Raw genomic sequence first — 14,945 nt, forward strand, 5'->3', positions numbered from 1 at the left:
CCTACCTTTAAAAAAAATATAAGTATCACAAATTAAATTTTAAAGTCTCTAAAATAATTAAATTACGAGTTACACATTTATGAATAGAAATATACATTTAATTTTTTACCTGTATTTATATATCTGTAGTCAAGCAAGCAAATATGATTTTAGATTTTCTAAAAAATTACACATTTAAATAATCAATTTTAGCACAAAAAAAAAAGCTAATCTTATAAAAATTAAAAATATCTAAGATCATACTATTTTTAAAATGATGTTTTATTTCTAAAAAGTGCATGTAAAAGTATATATTTTGATAATTAATTTATATTACCAATAAAAACATTGTAAACTTTATTGATGAGTTTTTAGATCAAACTCTATTGTTTACCAACAAAACAAATCTTTGGCTTAAAAAAATTTTGAATATTTATAACAACCACTAACACAAAATGATATCATTGTGATGCTTAAATAATTTTTTAAGTTGAACTTCTTTCTAGTAAAATATAATTAAAAATTTCATTTTTCACCATTTATTTTTAAAAAATAAAATATTGTTTAAAAAGTCTATTAAATTTACTTTTTTTAAGTGTCTATTTTATTTTTAATAACTGTTACTAAAAAAAGTATGTAAAAACCATACAACAGAATTTATAAGTAAAGACTTACAGATTTAGAAAAATTAAAAACTTAGTCTTTTTACTTTTAGTTAGGCTTAAGTGTATCTAATAACATATTATATAAATAAATATTTCATTTATTCTTTAATAAAAAAGTTACTCTATTTTAAATATCATTTGCGGTTAATTGAATTTTAGCTAGAAATTTAGTGGATAATTATTTATTTGTCTAAATTAAAGCATTAGTGTTGTTATTAAACAAAATAAATTTTATCACTTAATCAAAAATAGTTTTGAGTTTAATTAAATTGACGATTTACACATCTGAAAGGTTATTCCTTTATCCTTATTATATTTATTTTCAAATAAAATCAACTAAAAAAAATAAATAATTAATTTGATGATGGTAAATTAGAAGAGCTTCACTTTTGTCTATCTATTATTTGCAGCCTTTTGTTATCTCAATAATTTTATTGTGATTGCACACTCTGAAATTGGTCATGCTTGTGCTCATGATTCGGATGAAATGATTAGTAAAACATACTAAAGGCTTCATGAATACTTTAAAGAAAACCCAATCAACTATTCAGAAGATAAATTAAAAAGAAATTTAGGTGCCTAAACTATTCAGCCAATAAGAATAACTACTGACTTTTCAAGATTATCTCCAAAACCAGAATTACCACCCATTACTAATAATTAAGTTAATTATCTGAAAACTGTATCTACTACTGTTGTTAACTTTGTTTCTAATTTTATCAAAGTTTAACCAAACACAAGCAATAATATCTTTGATCCTAAATAAAGTATTGATGGAACTTGTATAACAGTAAAACCTTTAAAAAAAGATAGAACAGATGGTGTTTCTGATTCGGATCTACATTTGTATTTCATTTATACCAGTGATCCAGATGCCGGGTTTTTAGCAAATGCAGGCTTTTGCAATCTTTAACAAGGAGAAACTTATCTTAGACCAAATTTTGGAAGAGTCTTATTTAACATAGCTAATATGAAGAATTTTGGTACTAATTTGGAGTAATTTTAAAATGATGTTATGATCACTTTGCATGAAATTATTCACGTTCTTGGTTTTTCCTATGGAGCTATGTAAAGCTGGTATGATAAAGCATCAAATTGGTTATTAGGATAAGAAGCAGCTAATAAATTAATTAGTACTCAAACTCTTAGAGGGATACAAACTAATTTACTAGGATCTCCTAACGTTTTAGCTACTGCAAAAAAATACTATGGATGTCCAACATTACAAGGAATGTAATTGGAGAATCAAGTAATTTAATTTAATATCCATAAAAATAACTACTTAATATTAATTAATTTTTCATTCAATTTGGTCTATTTAGGGAGGCCCAGGTTCATAAAATTCGCATTGGGAAAGAACAATCATCAGAAGTGAATTAATGACACCATCTGCGCTTGTAGAAGACTTAAATTTGACTGTTTTCACTGTTGCAGTTCTCAAAGATACTGGATATTGGGATGATGTTAATGAAAATTTATCTGATCCAATTTATTGGGGAAGAAATAAAGGTTGCGATTTCTTTCAAAATGCATGCTAAAGCTCTACTCAATATGAAGAATTTGCTACAGCAAATTAAAAAGGTTGCTCATTTTGGGGTGATGGATAAGGTATAGGTTCTACTTCTGATCGTTTTGGTGATAATTGCAGTGTTATTGAGATCTACAGTAATAATCTATGTAGTGATATAGCAAATTAAAGTTAATAGACTAATCCTCCTTCATTTAATGCTGATACTTCAAACGATTATTCATATAATTCTAAATGTTTCACTTCAAGCGTTTACAGTCCTACTGCTTAAAACCATAATGAAATTAAAAATTTTAGGTGCCATTTTTACTAATGCACACCTGATAAGACATAAGTTACCATTACTTTCTCGTAAATACCTGATACTAAAATAGTTTGTGGTACTAGTGATTAAGGTAGTCTAAAGAATGTGATCTTTAAGGGAAATACTTTAGGTTAAGTAACATGCCCATCAAGTATTTAAAGATTATGTGATGACTAAAAATGTGTTAACTTTTGCAGTTATAACGGTATTTGCATAAGAGGATAATGTTTATGTAATCCTGGTTATGGAGGTGTTGATTGCAGTAAATAATGCTCTAACTTTATTGATTAGGATGGAAATTGTTAGAACCAATGTCCTAGTAACACATATGCTAATTTTGATAAAGTAAAGTGCTTTTTTAATTTATTTAAATTAAATTTAATTATATTTTATTAAATTTGAATTTCTTTAATTTAGAAAACTTTAATTAATTTTTTTTTTTTGGGTTCACTATGACTTTTAGATATTATAATATTTAAAAATAAATAACTTTAATTCAAATACATTTTAGGTTTGCAGATCTACATGCCCAATTGGAACTTATCCTGATAACAATAGTGGTGTATGTAAATAATGTGATTTTTCTTGTTCTTAATGTTCAGGTCCAAGAAGCAATTAATGTTAAGCTTGTCAATTTTTAACTTACTTATTTTTCGGTACTTGCGTAACCTCCTGCCCTTCTGGAACTTACCCTGATGAACCTTCAAAAAGTTGTTTACCATGCTCGAATGGATGTTAGACCTGTACAAGTCCTACTACTTGTAGTTAGTGCAAAACTGGATTTTAATTATCTGGATAAATGTGTACTTCTATTTTTTAATGCACAATTCCTTGTGCTTCATGTAGCTCTGATCCAAAATATTGTACATCATGTATAAATGGTCTTTTTCTTACATCTTAAAATACCTGCGTCTCTTCTTGCCCTGCAGGTTATTTCCAAAATAATTAAAATATGACTTGTGACCCTTGTTCAACTGGATGTTCTTAATGCTCAGATGCTAATACATGCACTTTATGTGATATTTCCATAGGATACAGAATCTAGGGAAATGCATGTACTCTTTGTGTATCGCCATGCGCTACCTGTTCCTATTCTAATCCTAATTCTTGCTTTTCTTGTGAAAATAAAATGTATTTAGTAAACAATTAATGTGTTTCTTCTTGTACAAATGGATATTACAATGGACCAAATTATAATTGCTCTCAGTGTATTACTGGGTGCAGTTAATGTTCTGACAGAGTATCATGTACTTAATGTAGTAATAATTATAAACTATTCACTTAAAATAATACTTAAATTTGTATCAGTTCATCTTCTTGCTTTTCTCCTTGCTCTACATGCATTGGAACATTCCAACCAACCACTTGCGCATCTTGTAAATAAGGATCTTATTTGTAAGCTAACTCTTGTGTATCCTCATGTGATTAAGGCTATTTTTTAGATTAACCTAATTAAAGATGCACTTAATGCTCGAATGGTTGTGCTAAATGCTCAAATTCAACTACTTGTGCAGCATGTATAAATAATTATGTAATAGTTTTTTCTTGATAAATTTAATTAATTCTTTTAATAATAAAAATTTTCATTAAAAATAATTTGATTATTATTAAAAAAAGTTTTTGCTACAAAATAATTGTGTTTAAACTTGCCCTGATGGAACATATACAGATCAAATTTCAAAAACTTGCTAAAACTGTCCTAACGGATGCTCTAAATGCACTAGTTATACTATTTGTAGCTAATGCCAAAATGGGTTTTAGTTTTCAGGATAAAAATGCACATCTTCTTAATGTACAAACCCTTGTGCTTCATGTACTTCTGATCCATCACATTGTACTACTTGTATAGGTAATCTCTATATATCTCCTTAGAACACATGCGTTTCTACATGCCCGACAGGATATTTCTAAAATAATTCGAATATGACTTGCACTGCATGTCCAATTGGTTGTATTAGTTGCTCTGATGCTAAGACTTGCATAAAATGTGATGATTCAAACGGATATAGGCTTTAAGGCAACTCTTGCACTCTTTGTGTATATCCCTGTGCTACTTGTTCTACTTCTAATCCTAATTCTTGTTTGTCATGTGAAAATAAAATGTATTTACTAAACAATTAATGTGTTTCTTCTTGTACAAATGGATATTATAATGGACCAAATTATACTTGCTCTCAATGTATTAGTGGTTGCAGCTAATGTTCTGATGGAGTATCATGTACTTCATGTAGTAATAATTATAAACTATTCCCTTAAAATAATGTTTAAATTTGTATCAGTTCTTCTTCTTGCTTTTCTCCTTGCTCTACATGCATTGGAACATTCCAACCAACCACTTGTTCATCTTGCAACTAAGGATTTTATTTACAAGCTAACTCTTGTGTAGCCTAATGTGATTAAGGTTATTTTTTAGATTAATCTAAATAAAGATGTACTTAATGCTCTAATGGCTGTGCTAAATGCTCAAATTCAGGAAGCTGCACTTTATGCTCCAATAATTATGTAACTTTTTTAAATATAAATTTATTTAAATTGTCAATAAAAAAATTTTTTTCTTTTTAAAAAGTATTTGCAATAAAATAACTGTGTTTTAACATGTTCTGATGGCAAATATGCTGATCAAACTTCAAAAATTTGCTAAAGTTGTCCTAACGAATGTTCTAAATGCACTAGTTCTACTATTTGTAGCTAATGCCAAAATGGGTTTTAGTTGTCTGGGCAAAAATGTACAGCTGTTTAATGTGCAACTACATGTGCTTCATGTACTTCTGATCCCACACAATGCATTTCTTGCATAGGTGGTCTTTATTTATCTCCTCATAATACATGTGACTCTTCATGCCCTTCAGGGTATTTCTAAAATAATTCAAACATGATTTGTACTGCATGTCCAGCTGGTTGTATTAGTTGTTCTGATGCTAAGACTTGCACAAAATGTGATAGTCTAAATGGATATAGACTTTAAGGTAGTTCTTGTACTCTTTGTGTATCACCTTGCGCCACTTGCTCTTAGATAAATCCTAGCATTTGTTTATCATGTGAGAATAATATGTATTTATTAAATAATAAATGTGTCTCTACTTGCACAAATGGATTTTACAATGGTCTAAACTATACTTGTTCTCCATGCATTAATGGATGCAATTAATGCTTAGATGGAAATTCGTGTATTTCTTGTAATGCCAACTATCAGCTATTTACATATAATAATGTATAAATTTGCATTTCTTAATCTTCTTGTTTTTCTCCTTGCTCTACATGTTAAGGTGTATTTTAGCCTAAAACATGCGCTTCATGTAATAAAAGCTTTTATTTACAAGATTCTTCTTGTGTAGCTTAATGTAATAAAGGATATTTTGCCAATTAATATAATTAGATGTGCACATAATGTCCTTCTAATTGTAGTGCTTGTTCTGGACCTACTAGCTGCTCAGCTTGCTCTAATAATTATGTAACAAAACTATTTTTTTAAATAAATTTAAATATATGTCTTTCCAATTTTTGCAATTAAATACTAATATTAATTTTAAAATATAATAACTAGATCTTGTCTTTAAATAGCTGTGTTGCAAAATGTCCACAAGGGTTCACAAACAATAACTAAATATGTACTTAAATTAATAAATATATAGAAACCTAAGGTTTTAAATAATAGTTTGCAATATTATTTTTGGTTATATTGATAGTATTATCTTTTTGACCAATTACAAATTAATCAATCTTTATCAAGAAAATACTTTTTTATATAAAATTAAAAATAATATGTTTTTTTTAAGTTTTATAATATATTATAGTAAAAATTATAAAAATATGATATTATTAATAAATTAATACTTAATCTTAATTATTATTAAAGAGAAGCAATCTAATTAGTAAAATAAGGATGAAAAACATTATTTATTATAAGCCTTTATAAAATAAATTATATATTTTCTTATATTTTAAAGCAAGAATATATCATATTAAATTTTCAGAGTTGAATTTTTAGAATATTTTGTTGAGTTATAAATATTATAATGCTAAAGTAAAGTGATTGAATATAAACCAGTGATTTAATTCTATTTTCATAAAATTTCGGCAAAACCAATGTTTGAATAGATATTATTAAATTTATTTTAAATTTTGAGAATAAAATTTTTGCGGTAGATACAAAATACATCAGAGTAATAGAAAGTGTTAAAAAAATTTTTAATGACTGTTTATGAATGTTTCTCTATTTTTAAAAAAAAGAAGAAAAATATTGTAAATAAGGATCTAAGTTTGTAATAACTTATAAAGGAATTTAATTTAGTTTAAGAAAACCTTTATTATTGATTATTTACTTCAAAATAGAAGGATTTTTGTAAAATTAGAAATTATTTAGAACACAATTATACTTTTTTAATTAAATACTTTATTCATCTTTTTGTATAATCTTAAATTTGTTATATTTGAGAAAATAAAATAGTTAAAATAATCAAAAAAATTAAGTAAGGGTCTCCTAGTTAAAATATATTCTTATAAAAATTTTAAAAATATTGTGGCTTGAAGTAAAATAGTTTAAAAATATACAATTTTAAATAATATAAGTAATATGTAATTAAAATGGAACAAAAAATTTCAATATCTCTTCACTGTTTTCAGAAATGTTACTAAACATAACTTCAGTTATTAATTCATTTTTAGCTTATAAGTTTTGCATTTTTTTCTTTTAAATTCTGGTAAAAAGTTAAATTTGAAATTTTATTTTAGAATTAATAAGGTTAGGATTTTTTCTAATTTTAAATTAGATTTTAGTTAAATTTACTGTCTTATTAATAATTTGAAATTCGACAAACTAAATATCTATCTTAAAAGATTTGTGTAGTTTATTAAAGATTTTGGATATCTTAATAGATTACAAGAAAAATACTATTTGTATTATATTTTTTAATTAATCAATAACTTATCTTTAAATAATACAAATTTCTTTCTATTTCATATTACAAAGTATTATAAGGTAAATTATCTATCATTATATTATTATCTATTCAAATTCTTTATTCCTTTAAATGCAATGCTAAATTATAAAAATATAATTTTCTAACTGAATCTTCAAAGAAACAAATACATAAAATATCTGGTTTAAATTTTTTTTGTATTCCTTTTATTCTTTTAAATTCTGGCAATACATTAAATTTGAATATGGAATACTAATTTTATTATGTAAATAATAAGTTTTGGATTTTCTCACATTTTTAATAAGATTTTAGTTAAATTTGCTACCACTTTATGCCAAATCATATAAAGATTTTGAATTCAATGAACTAAATACCATCAATTATTTGATTTGTTTTTTGAAGAATTTATATTATCATTAAGTTACAAAAAAAATGCAAGTTTTCAAAATTGGTTTTTAATATGTGTAATAAATCATTAATTTATCTCAAAATTCAAAATGATAAAAATTTCTTTTCTATTTCATTTCCCAAAGTATTTTAAAGAAATTTATCTATCAATAATTAATCACATATTCTTGTATTTTTTATTCATTTAGCAACTAAGTATTTTATTTTCAATCTAACTCTTGTGTAGCCTAATGTGATTAAGGTTATTTTTTAGGTGAATTTAATTAAAAATTTATTTAATGCTCTAAAGGTAAATACAAGATTACTAAAAATTTAATTTCCTATTTCAACCTTAGAAATAAATACATAAAATATATGGATAGTATTTTTATTTGTAACGTTAACTTTATTTTAGATATCTATTAAAAATCATTTTTAATATTTGCAAAAACTGAGGAGGGGTTTGATATATAAAGAAATTTAAAATATTGGTTAATATATTTATTTTTACCATTTTTAAACAAAATAAAAAAATATCTTTTTGAAGTACTTCTTTCTATGTTTATTATTTAGAAGATAAATAAATATTATATAAATCAAGTTTATTTATGATTTAATCTATATTAGTATTTTTACCATTGGATTTTTTTAATTTAGTGCTTATTTAAATAAAAATTAATTTCATTTAATACTTATTTTTTTTACTTTTATATGGTTATATTTTAGAAAAGTCGAATTTTATTTTATTAACAAATTGATTGTTTTTTATTGTAACACATATATCTTAGACTTAATCGTTGGTCATTAAATACTAACACACAAAAAAATATTATACTTAATCAAATAATAAACTCTACTCAGATAAATTAAAAAAGTAAGAAAAACAAAAAATCTTAAAAAAATGATCAGCTTTAGAAGAACTGCTCTTTTCAATATTTTGATTCTCTCCTTCTTTTTCGCCTCTAATAATTATGCATTTGCTCATAATAAACATACTTGCTCGCATAATTATAATGATAAGATTAAAGAAACTTAATAAAAGCTTCATGAATACTTTAAATAGAATCCTATCAACTACTCTCTAGATAATTAAGATAGAAATCTAGGCGCTTAAACTATTTAACCTATCAGGGTTACAACAGACTTTACTCGTTTATCTTCACAACCAGGAGGGCCAGCTATCTCTGAAGATTAAATTAAATATTTAATTTCTGTTGGAACTACTGTTGCTAATTTTCTTTCTAATTTCATCAAAGTTTAACCAAACCTTAGCAATAATAAATTTGATGCTTCATAAAGTAATACTTGTATCGAAGTTATTCCTTTATAAAATGATTTAACCACAGGTATTGCTTAATCAGATCTTCATTTATATTTCATTTTTAATAATGAAGCAAAAGAAGGATATTTAGCAAATGCAGCCTCTTGCAATCTTTAAAGTAGCTCTACATATATAAGACCAAATTTTGGAAGAGTCTTATTTAACATTGCTAATATGAAGAATTCTGGTTCTAATCTGGAGTAATATTAAAATGATGTTATGGTAACATTACATGAAGTCGTCCATATCCTTGGTTTTTCTGATGATGCGATGATGAACTGGTATAATAAAGCTACTAATTAACTCTTAGGCTAAGCAGCAGCAAACAAATTAATTACTACTCAAACTCTTAGAGGAATATAGACAAGTTTATTAGGATCTCCAAATGTATTAGCTACAGCACAAAAATACTATGGATGCCAAACCTTACAAGGAATGCAATTAGAAAATTAAGTAATTAGGATATGTTTATTTTAAGTATAAAATAAAAAAAAATGATTTTATTTTATTGTTTGTATTTTCATTTTTTATTTACTTTTGTTAATTTATTTAGGGTGATTCGGGATCTAAGAACTCACATTGGGAAAGAACAGTTATCAGGAGTGAATTAATGACAGCATCTGCTCTTCTAGAAGGCTTAAATTTAAGTATCTTTACTGTCGCTCTTCTCAAAGATACTGGATATTGGGATGATGTAAATGAAAATTTAACTGATCCTATCTATTGGGGAAAAGGTAAAGGTTGCGACTTCTTCGAAAATGCTTGCAAAAGTTCTATTCAATATGAAGAGTTTGTAAGTTCTGGTTAAACAGCTTGCTCTTTTTGGGGTGATGGGTAAGGCTAAGGGGCAAATAGTGATCCTTTTGGTGACAGTTGCAATGTAGTTGAAATTGATTATAATCTTTTATGCAGTGATATAGCTAATTAAAGTTAGTAAGCTAATCCTCCATCATATTACACTGATACTTCAAATGATTTTTCTTACAATTCTAAATGTTTTACTTCTACTGTTTACAGTCCTACTGCTAAATAAAATAACTACAATGATAAACTTAGATGCCATTTTACTTAGTGTTCTCCTGATAAATCATAACTAACAATTAATTTCTCTCAAATTCCGAGTACTCAAGTCGTTTGTGGAATTAGCGATTAAGGAAATTCAAAGGATGTAGTCTATTAAGGAACTAAATTAGGTCAAATAACATGTCCATCTAATATTCGAAGACTATGTGATGATTAATAGTGTGTAAACTTTTGTACTTACAATGGTATTTGCATTAGAGGATAATGCTTGTGTAATCCAGGTTTTGGAGGTGTTGATTGTAATTAATAGTGTAATGGTTTTATTAACTAAGTTGGAGCATGTGTGTCTTCATGCCCAAACGGAACTTTTGGTAACTCTGATAATGTAATTCATTTTATTTTTTTTAAATATATTATTATTTAATCTATTTATTTCAGAATAAATTTTTATTTAAATTTTTTCAAAAAATTTTGAATTAAATTAGAATTTTTCAAATGAACCATTTTTAGAAAAATAAATACCCACTTAATCTATTTAAAAAAAAAACTAATTTAATAATAATCATTAAAAGGTATGTAGGCCAACCTGCCAAAATGGAACTTATCCAGATTCAGCTACAGGTTTATGCAAGTAATGTGACTTTTCTTGCTCATAGTGCTCGGGTCCAAGCAATAATTAATGTAAAGCATGCCAATTTTTGACATATTTAAGTAATGGTTCATGTGTTGCAACTTGCCCAAGTGGATAATTTGCTGATGAAACTACAAAGACTTGTTAGAATTGTCCTGATGGATGCTCTAATTGTATTAGTTATACTAATTGCACTGGTTGTATATCTAGTTATATTATGAGTTCAACAACATGTATTAATCCTTCATGTGCTTCTCCTTGCGCTACATGCACATCTACTCCTACTAGTTGTCTTTCTTGCGCATAAAATCTTTATCTTTAAGGGAATACATGTAGCTCTAATTGTCCATCAGGTTTTTATAAAAATTCAATAAACATGACTTGTACTGCTTGTCCAACTGGATGCAAAACCTGTTCAGATGCAAATACTTGTATTTTATGTGATAGTTCTAACGGTTATAGACAATAGGGTAATATATGTACTCTTTGTGCACCAAATTGTAGAACATGTTCTTCATCTAATCCCAGCAGTTGCTTATCTTGTGAGAATGGCTTGTATTTATTTAATAATTAGTGTGTAACAAAATGTTAAGATGGATATTTTAATGGTCCAAGCTATATTTGCAATCCATGTATGAATGGATGCGATATATGTTCTGATGGAAATTCTTGTAAAACTTGCAATGCTAATTATAAGCCTTACACATATAAAAATTAACTAGTTTGCATTAATTCCTCATCTTGCTTTTCTCCCTGCTCTACATGTAGTGGTACTTTCTAGCCTACAACATGCGCATCATGTAATAAAAACTTCTATTTATTAGGAACAAATTGTGTAGCTTAATGTAGTTAAGGATTATACGCCAATTAATCTAATTAAACATGTACCTAATGTCCTACAAATTGTTCAGCTTGTTAAGATCCTTCAACATGCTTATCTTGTTCTAATGGCTATGTAATAAAATTGCTCTTTTTTAAATTTATTGTATTAATAATTTTTTTATTTTTAATTAGTTCTTGTCTCAAAAAAGCTGTGTTAAAGAATGCCCTAAAGGGTACTCTGGAAATAACAATCAAATATGTGTCTTAATAAGTGATAAAACTTTTTCTAGAAGAAACTATTTTGCTTTAATGCTTTGGCTTTTAATGATGGTTTTATCTTTTTGACCAATTTATATAAATTATTAGATATTTAACTTATTAAAATAAACTTTTGAAGTTAAAGTATTATGTTTTTTATATTGAAACTTTACTCTTTTTAAAATTTGTATCACTTTTTAAATAAAATGATAATATGAATAAATTCAAAATATTAGTAAAAATTAGATTTGATGATATATTTAAGCAGTAAAAAATTTATAACATAATTAATAATATTTTAGATTTTGCAAAAATTAAAATAGTTAGTTTTTTGTTGTGATAATTAAACAAGCAATGAGATTGAATTCAATATTTAAAATAATTTGAATATGTTTTATTTTTATGATTTGTTCCAATTTATATTTAGCTAAATGCCATTCAAAAATTTAGTGAATTGAGATCACTATTTTTTTGAATGGCTGTTGCATTTTAACATTATTTATATAAAAATAAATAATTTTATAATAGAATTTAATTAATAATATTAATAATTTTAATTTTTTTCAATCTTTATAATTTTTTTATTAATTTTTTAGTTTATACTTAACTAATATCATGAAATTTACTTAAAAAATTAAATAATGAAATAAATAATTTAAGGTATAGAGAGGGCAAAACGCGAAATCAAAATGCTTATATAAAGAGGTATGTATATTCACCATTAATTATTATAATAAATTTCACAAGAATTATTAGCTTTCGAATAAAATTAAGATTGAGTAAGATATTAAAGAATCTACTATGTTATTAATATTATTAAAATTATAGAACATGTATACTTTTAATAATTGAAAATATATTTGATTAATACATCTAACTTGAAAAATAATTTTAGAAAAGCATACAATACTTAATATAAATATATTAGTTAATTATTAAAATATAAAGACTGTAAAATAGAGTCTTTCTTACGACTCAAATATAATTCATCTTATCTTGAATATTTTCCTTAAAATAAATGAATACTCTTTGATTACTTAATTAAAAATGTAATTACTATACTTTATTTATGTGACATTGATATTATTAATTTAACGTTAATTTTTATTTCTTTAAAAAGATAGACAACATAAATAATGAATTAAAAAACATGCAAAATGAGGCTTATAGAAATTAAAAAATAGTTATTTATTTATCTTGAGAATTTATACAAAATGTCATTTTTATTATTTACAATTTTATTAAACTAGAAGAAGAATATCCCACTCATTTTTATTTAAGTATTGAAGCTTGAGATTAAATAAAAATTATGAAAATTAATTCATAACAATTAGAAGCACCAAAAAGAACATTACAGTTTACAGTTTACTTTTTTTTCTTTCATTTATATAATAAATTAAAAATATTCTAATATTGAATATTATATTTATGTGATTTTATATTCAATGAAAGATATAGAAATATATATTTCTTTTTTTTAAATAATAATTTTAATTCTTAAAAGTTTCTTTCATATATAGCTTGTTTAGTTAATTAAAATAATCAGATATTTTTTAATTAAATACAAAATAATCTTTTTTTCTCTTATCTTTATTTTCTATTGTGAGGTAATTATTTAATTAATCGCCAAAAAACACTTAAATATTTTCTATTTTACTGAACACATTTTGAAAAATACCTAAAATACTGAATTAATTTGTGTAAAACTTAATTTTTATCTAAATAATAGAATTTTAAAAAGGAGATAAAATAAATGCAAATCATATTTCAATAAACATTTGAAAAACCTAATAATTTTAGTTTCTCTAATTTATTTTTAGGTTCAACTTTATTTGCTTTTGAAAAATTTTTTTTATATAAATTAAAATATTTATGTTTGAAAAAACTTAAATCCAGCTGCATATATATTAATAAATAAATAATTTGAAAAACATTATGTTTTACCACTCAAATTTATTGCAATTACAAATAAATTTTAAAAAAATCTCTTTTTCAAAGATATTTTTTTCTAAGCTAAGTTTATAAGTTTATAGTTTTAAGTTTTTATAAAAATTTGAAAAAAATATTAAGTTTAACAATATAAAAAAAATATTTTATAATACAAAATAAGCTTAAAAGGTATTTAAATTTACTCTTAATCAGATTCTTATAAACTTATTGATATTGAGTGATCATAATATTTATTATTGATATTAAATATTAAAACATACAAAATTTTAAATTTAATCCAAATTCATGTTTATCACTAAAATTAGAATTAGGGAAATTATTAAAGGATTGTAAATTAATTGTAGTATCATTTTTTATTTACAACTTGTATAATTTTGAACTTGAATCGATCTCTTTTCAAAATCTCTTTAACTTCACTCCTATGATTAATTTATTCAATTATTTTATTTTTTCTCAAATACTTATTATGGTGAAGAAAAGAGTACATATGGTAAAAACTTAAGATGATAGAGTCTTTAAAAAAATATGAAAAGTTTGTTAAATTTGTTTGTGGTTGATATTTTATTTGAAGAAATACTTGTAAAACTTCTAATTTTTTATTAAATACTAATTCATAAAAAAGTTGTTGAATGTGTTTGAAGTAATATTTAAAGTCTCTAATTAATTAAAGAAATAATAAACTGAGAAACACAATAAAAAATGTAAGACTTAAACAAAACTATTTGTCTGAATATTTTAATTCTTTTTTTCTTTCTATAAACTCAAAACCTTGTTTCTGCTCATGAAGGATATGCATGCTCTCATGATTATGATGATTTAATTTAAGAAACACAAAAACAACTTAATGAGTACTTTAAATAAAATCCTATTAATTCCTCAGAAGATTAATTAAATAGAAATTTAGGAGGTTTAACTACTTTACCTATCAGGATAACAACAGATTTTACTCGTTTAACTTCACAACCAGGTGGTCCGTCTATCACTACAGATTAAATTAACTATTTGACTTCTGTATCAACTACAGTTGTTAATTTACTTTCTAATTTCATCAAGGTTTAACCAAACACTGTTAATAATGTATTTAACAACAAACAAACTTCTGATGGCACTTGTATAAAAGTAATTCCTTCATTAGATGATTAAACAAATGGTATTCCT

The 14,945-nt window shown here is 24.6% G+C and overlaps 4 protein-coding genes across 4 annotated transcripts in view; 3 read left to right on the plus strand and 1 right to left on the minus strand. All coding sequences in view use genetic code 6, as the record gives it.

The window, feature by feature from the left end:
• Positions 1 to 1,008: 1,008 nt before the first annotated feature.
• On the plus strand, positions 1,009 to 6,176 carry TTHERM_00979940 (leishmanolysin family protein; the record flags this gene model as incomplete). The annotated part of the gene is made up of 6 exons (XM_001016926.3): positions 1,009 to 1,893; positions 1,967 to 2,821; positions 2,988 to 4,007; positions 4,094 to 4,978; positions 5,043 to 5,927; positions 6,021 to 6,176. The coding sequence occupies 6 exons, from the start codon at positions 1,009 to 1,011 to the stop codon at positions 6,174 to 6,176; spliced, it is 4,686 nt and encodes a 1,561-aa protein (XP_001016926.1).
• Positions 1,233 to 1,607, minus strand: TTHERM_000979949 (hypothetical protein; the record flags this gene model as incomplete). The annotated part of the gene is made up of 1 exon (XM_012797824.1): positions 1,233 to 1,607. The coding sequence occupies one exon, from the start codon at positions 1,605 to 1,607 to the stop codon at positions 1,233 to 1,235; it is 375 nt and encodes a 124-aa protein (XP_012653278.1).
• A 2,507-nt stretch (positions 6,177 to 8,683) lies between the features above and the next one.
• TTHERM_00979950 (leishmanolysin family protein) lies at positions 8,684 to 11,924 on the plus strand (the record flags this gene model as incomplete). Its single annotated transcript, XM_001016927.2, has 4 exons — positions 8,684 to 9,556; positions 9,657 to 10,511; positions 10,699 to 11,712; positions 11,772 to 11,924. 4 exons carry the CDS (start codon positions 8,684 to 8,686, stop codon positions 11,922 to 11,924), a joined length of 2,895 nt encoding a protein of 964 aa, XP_001016927.2.
• A 2,562-nt stretch (positions 11,925 to 14,486) lies between these two features.
• Positions 14,487 to 14,945, plus strand: part of TTHERM_00979960 (leishmanolysin family protein) — a gene marked incomplete at both ends in the record, with an annotated part of 2,119 nt that continues 1,660 nt past the window's right edge. Inside the window, one exon of the mRNA XM_001016928.3 lies at positions 14,487 to 14,945. This exon is cut by the window's right edge and continues 112 nt beyond it. Within this exon, the coding sequence (XP_001016928.3) occupies positions 14,487 to 14,945 (459 nt within the window).

Source organism: Tetrahymena thermophila, assembly GCF_000189635.1.
Source record: "Tetrahymena thermophila SB210 genomic scaffold scf_8254634, whole genome shotgun sequence".
NCBI classification, from domain to species: Eukaryota; Ciliophora; class Oligohymenophorea; order Hymenostomatida; family Tetrahymenidae; genus Tetrahymena; species Tetrahymena thermophila.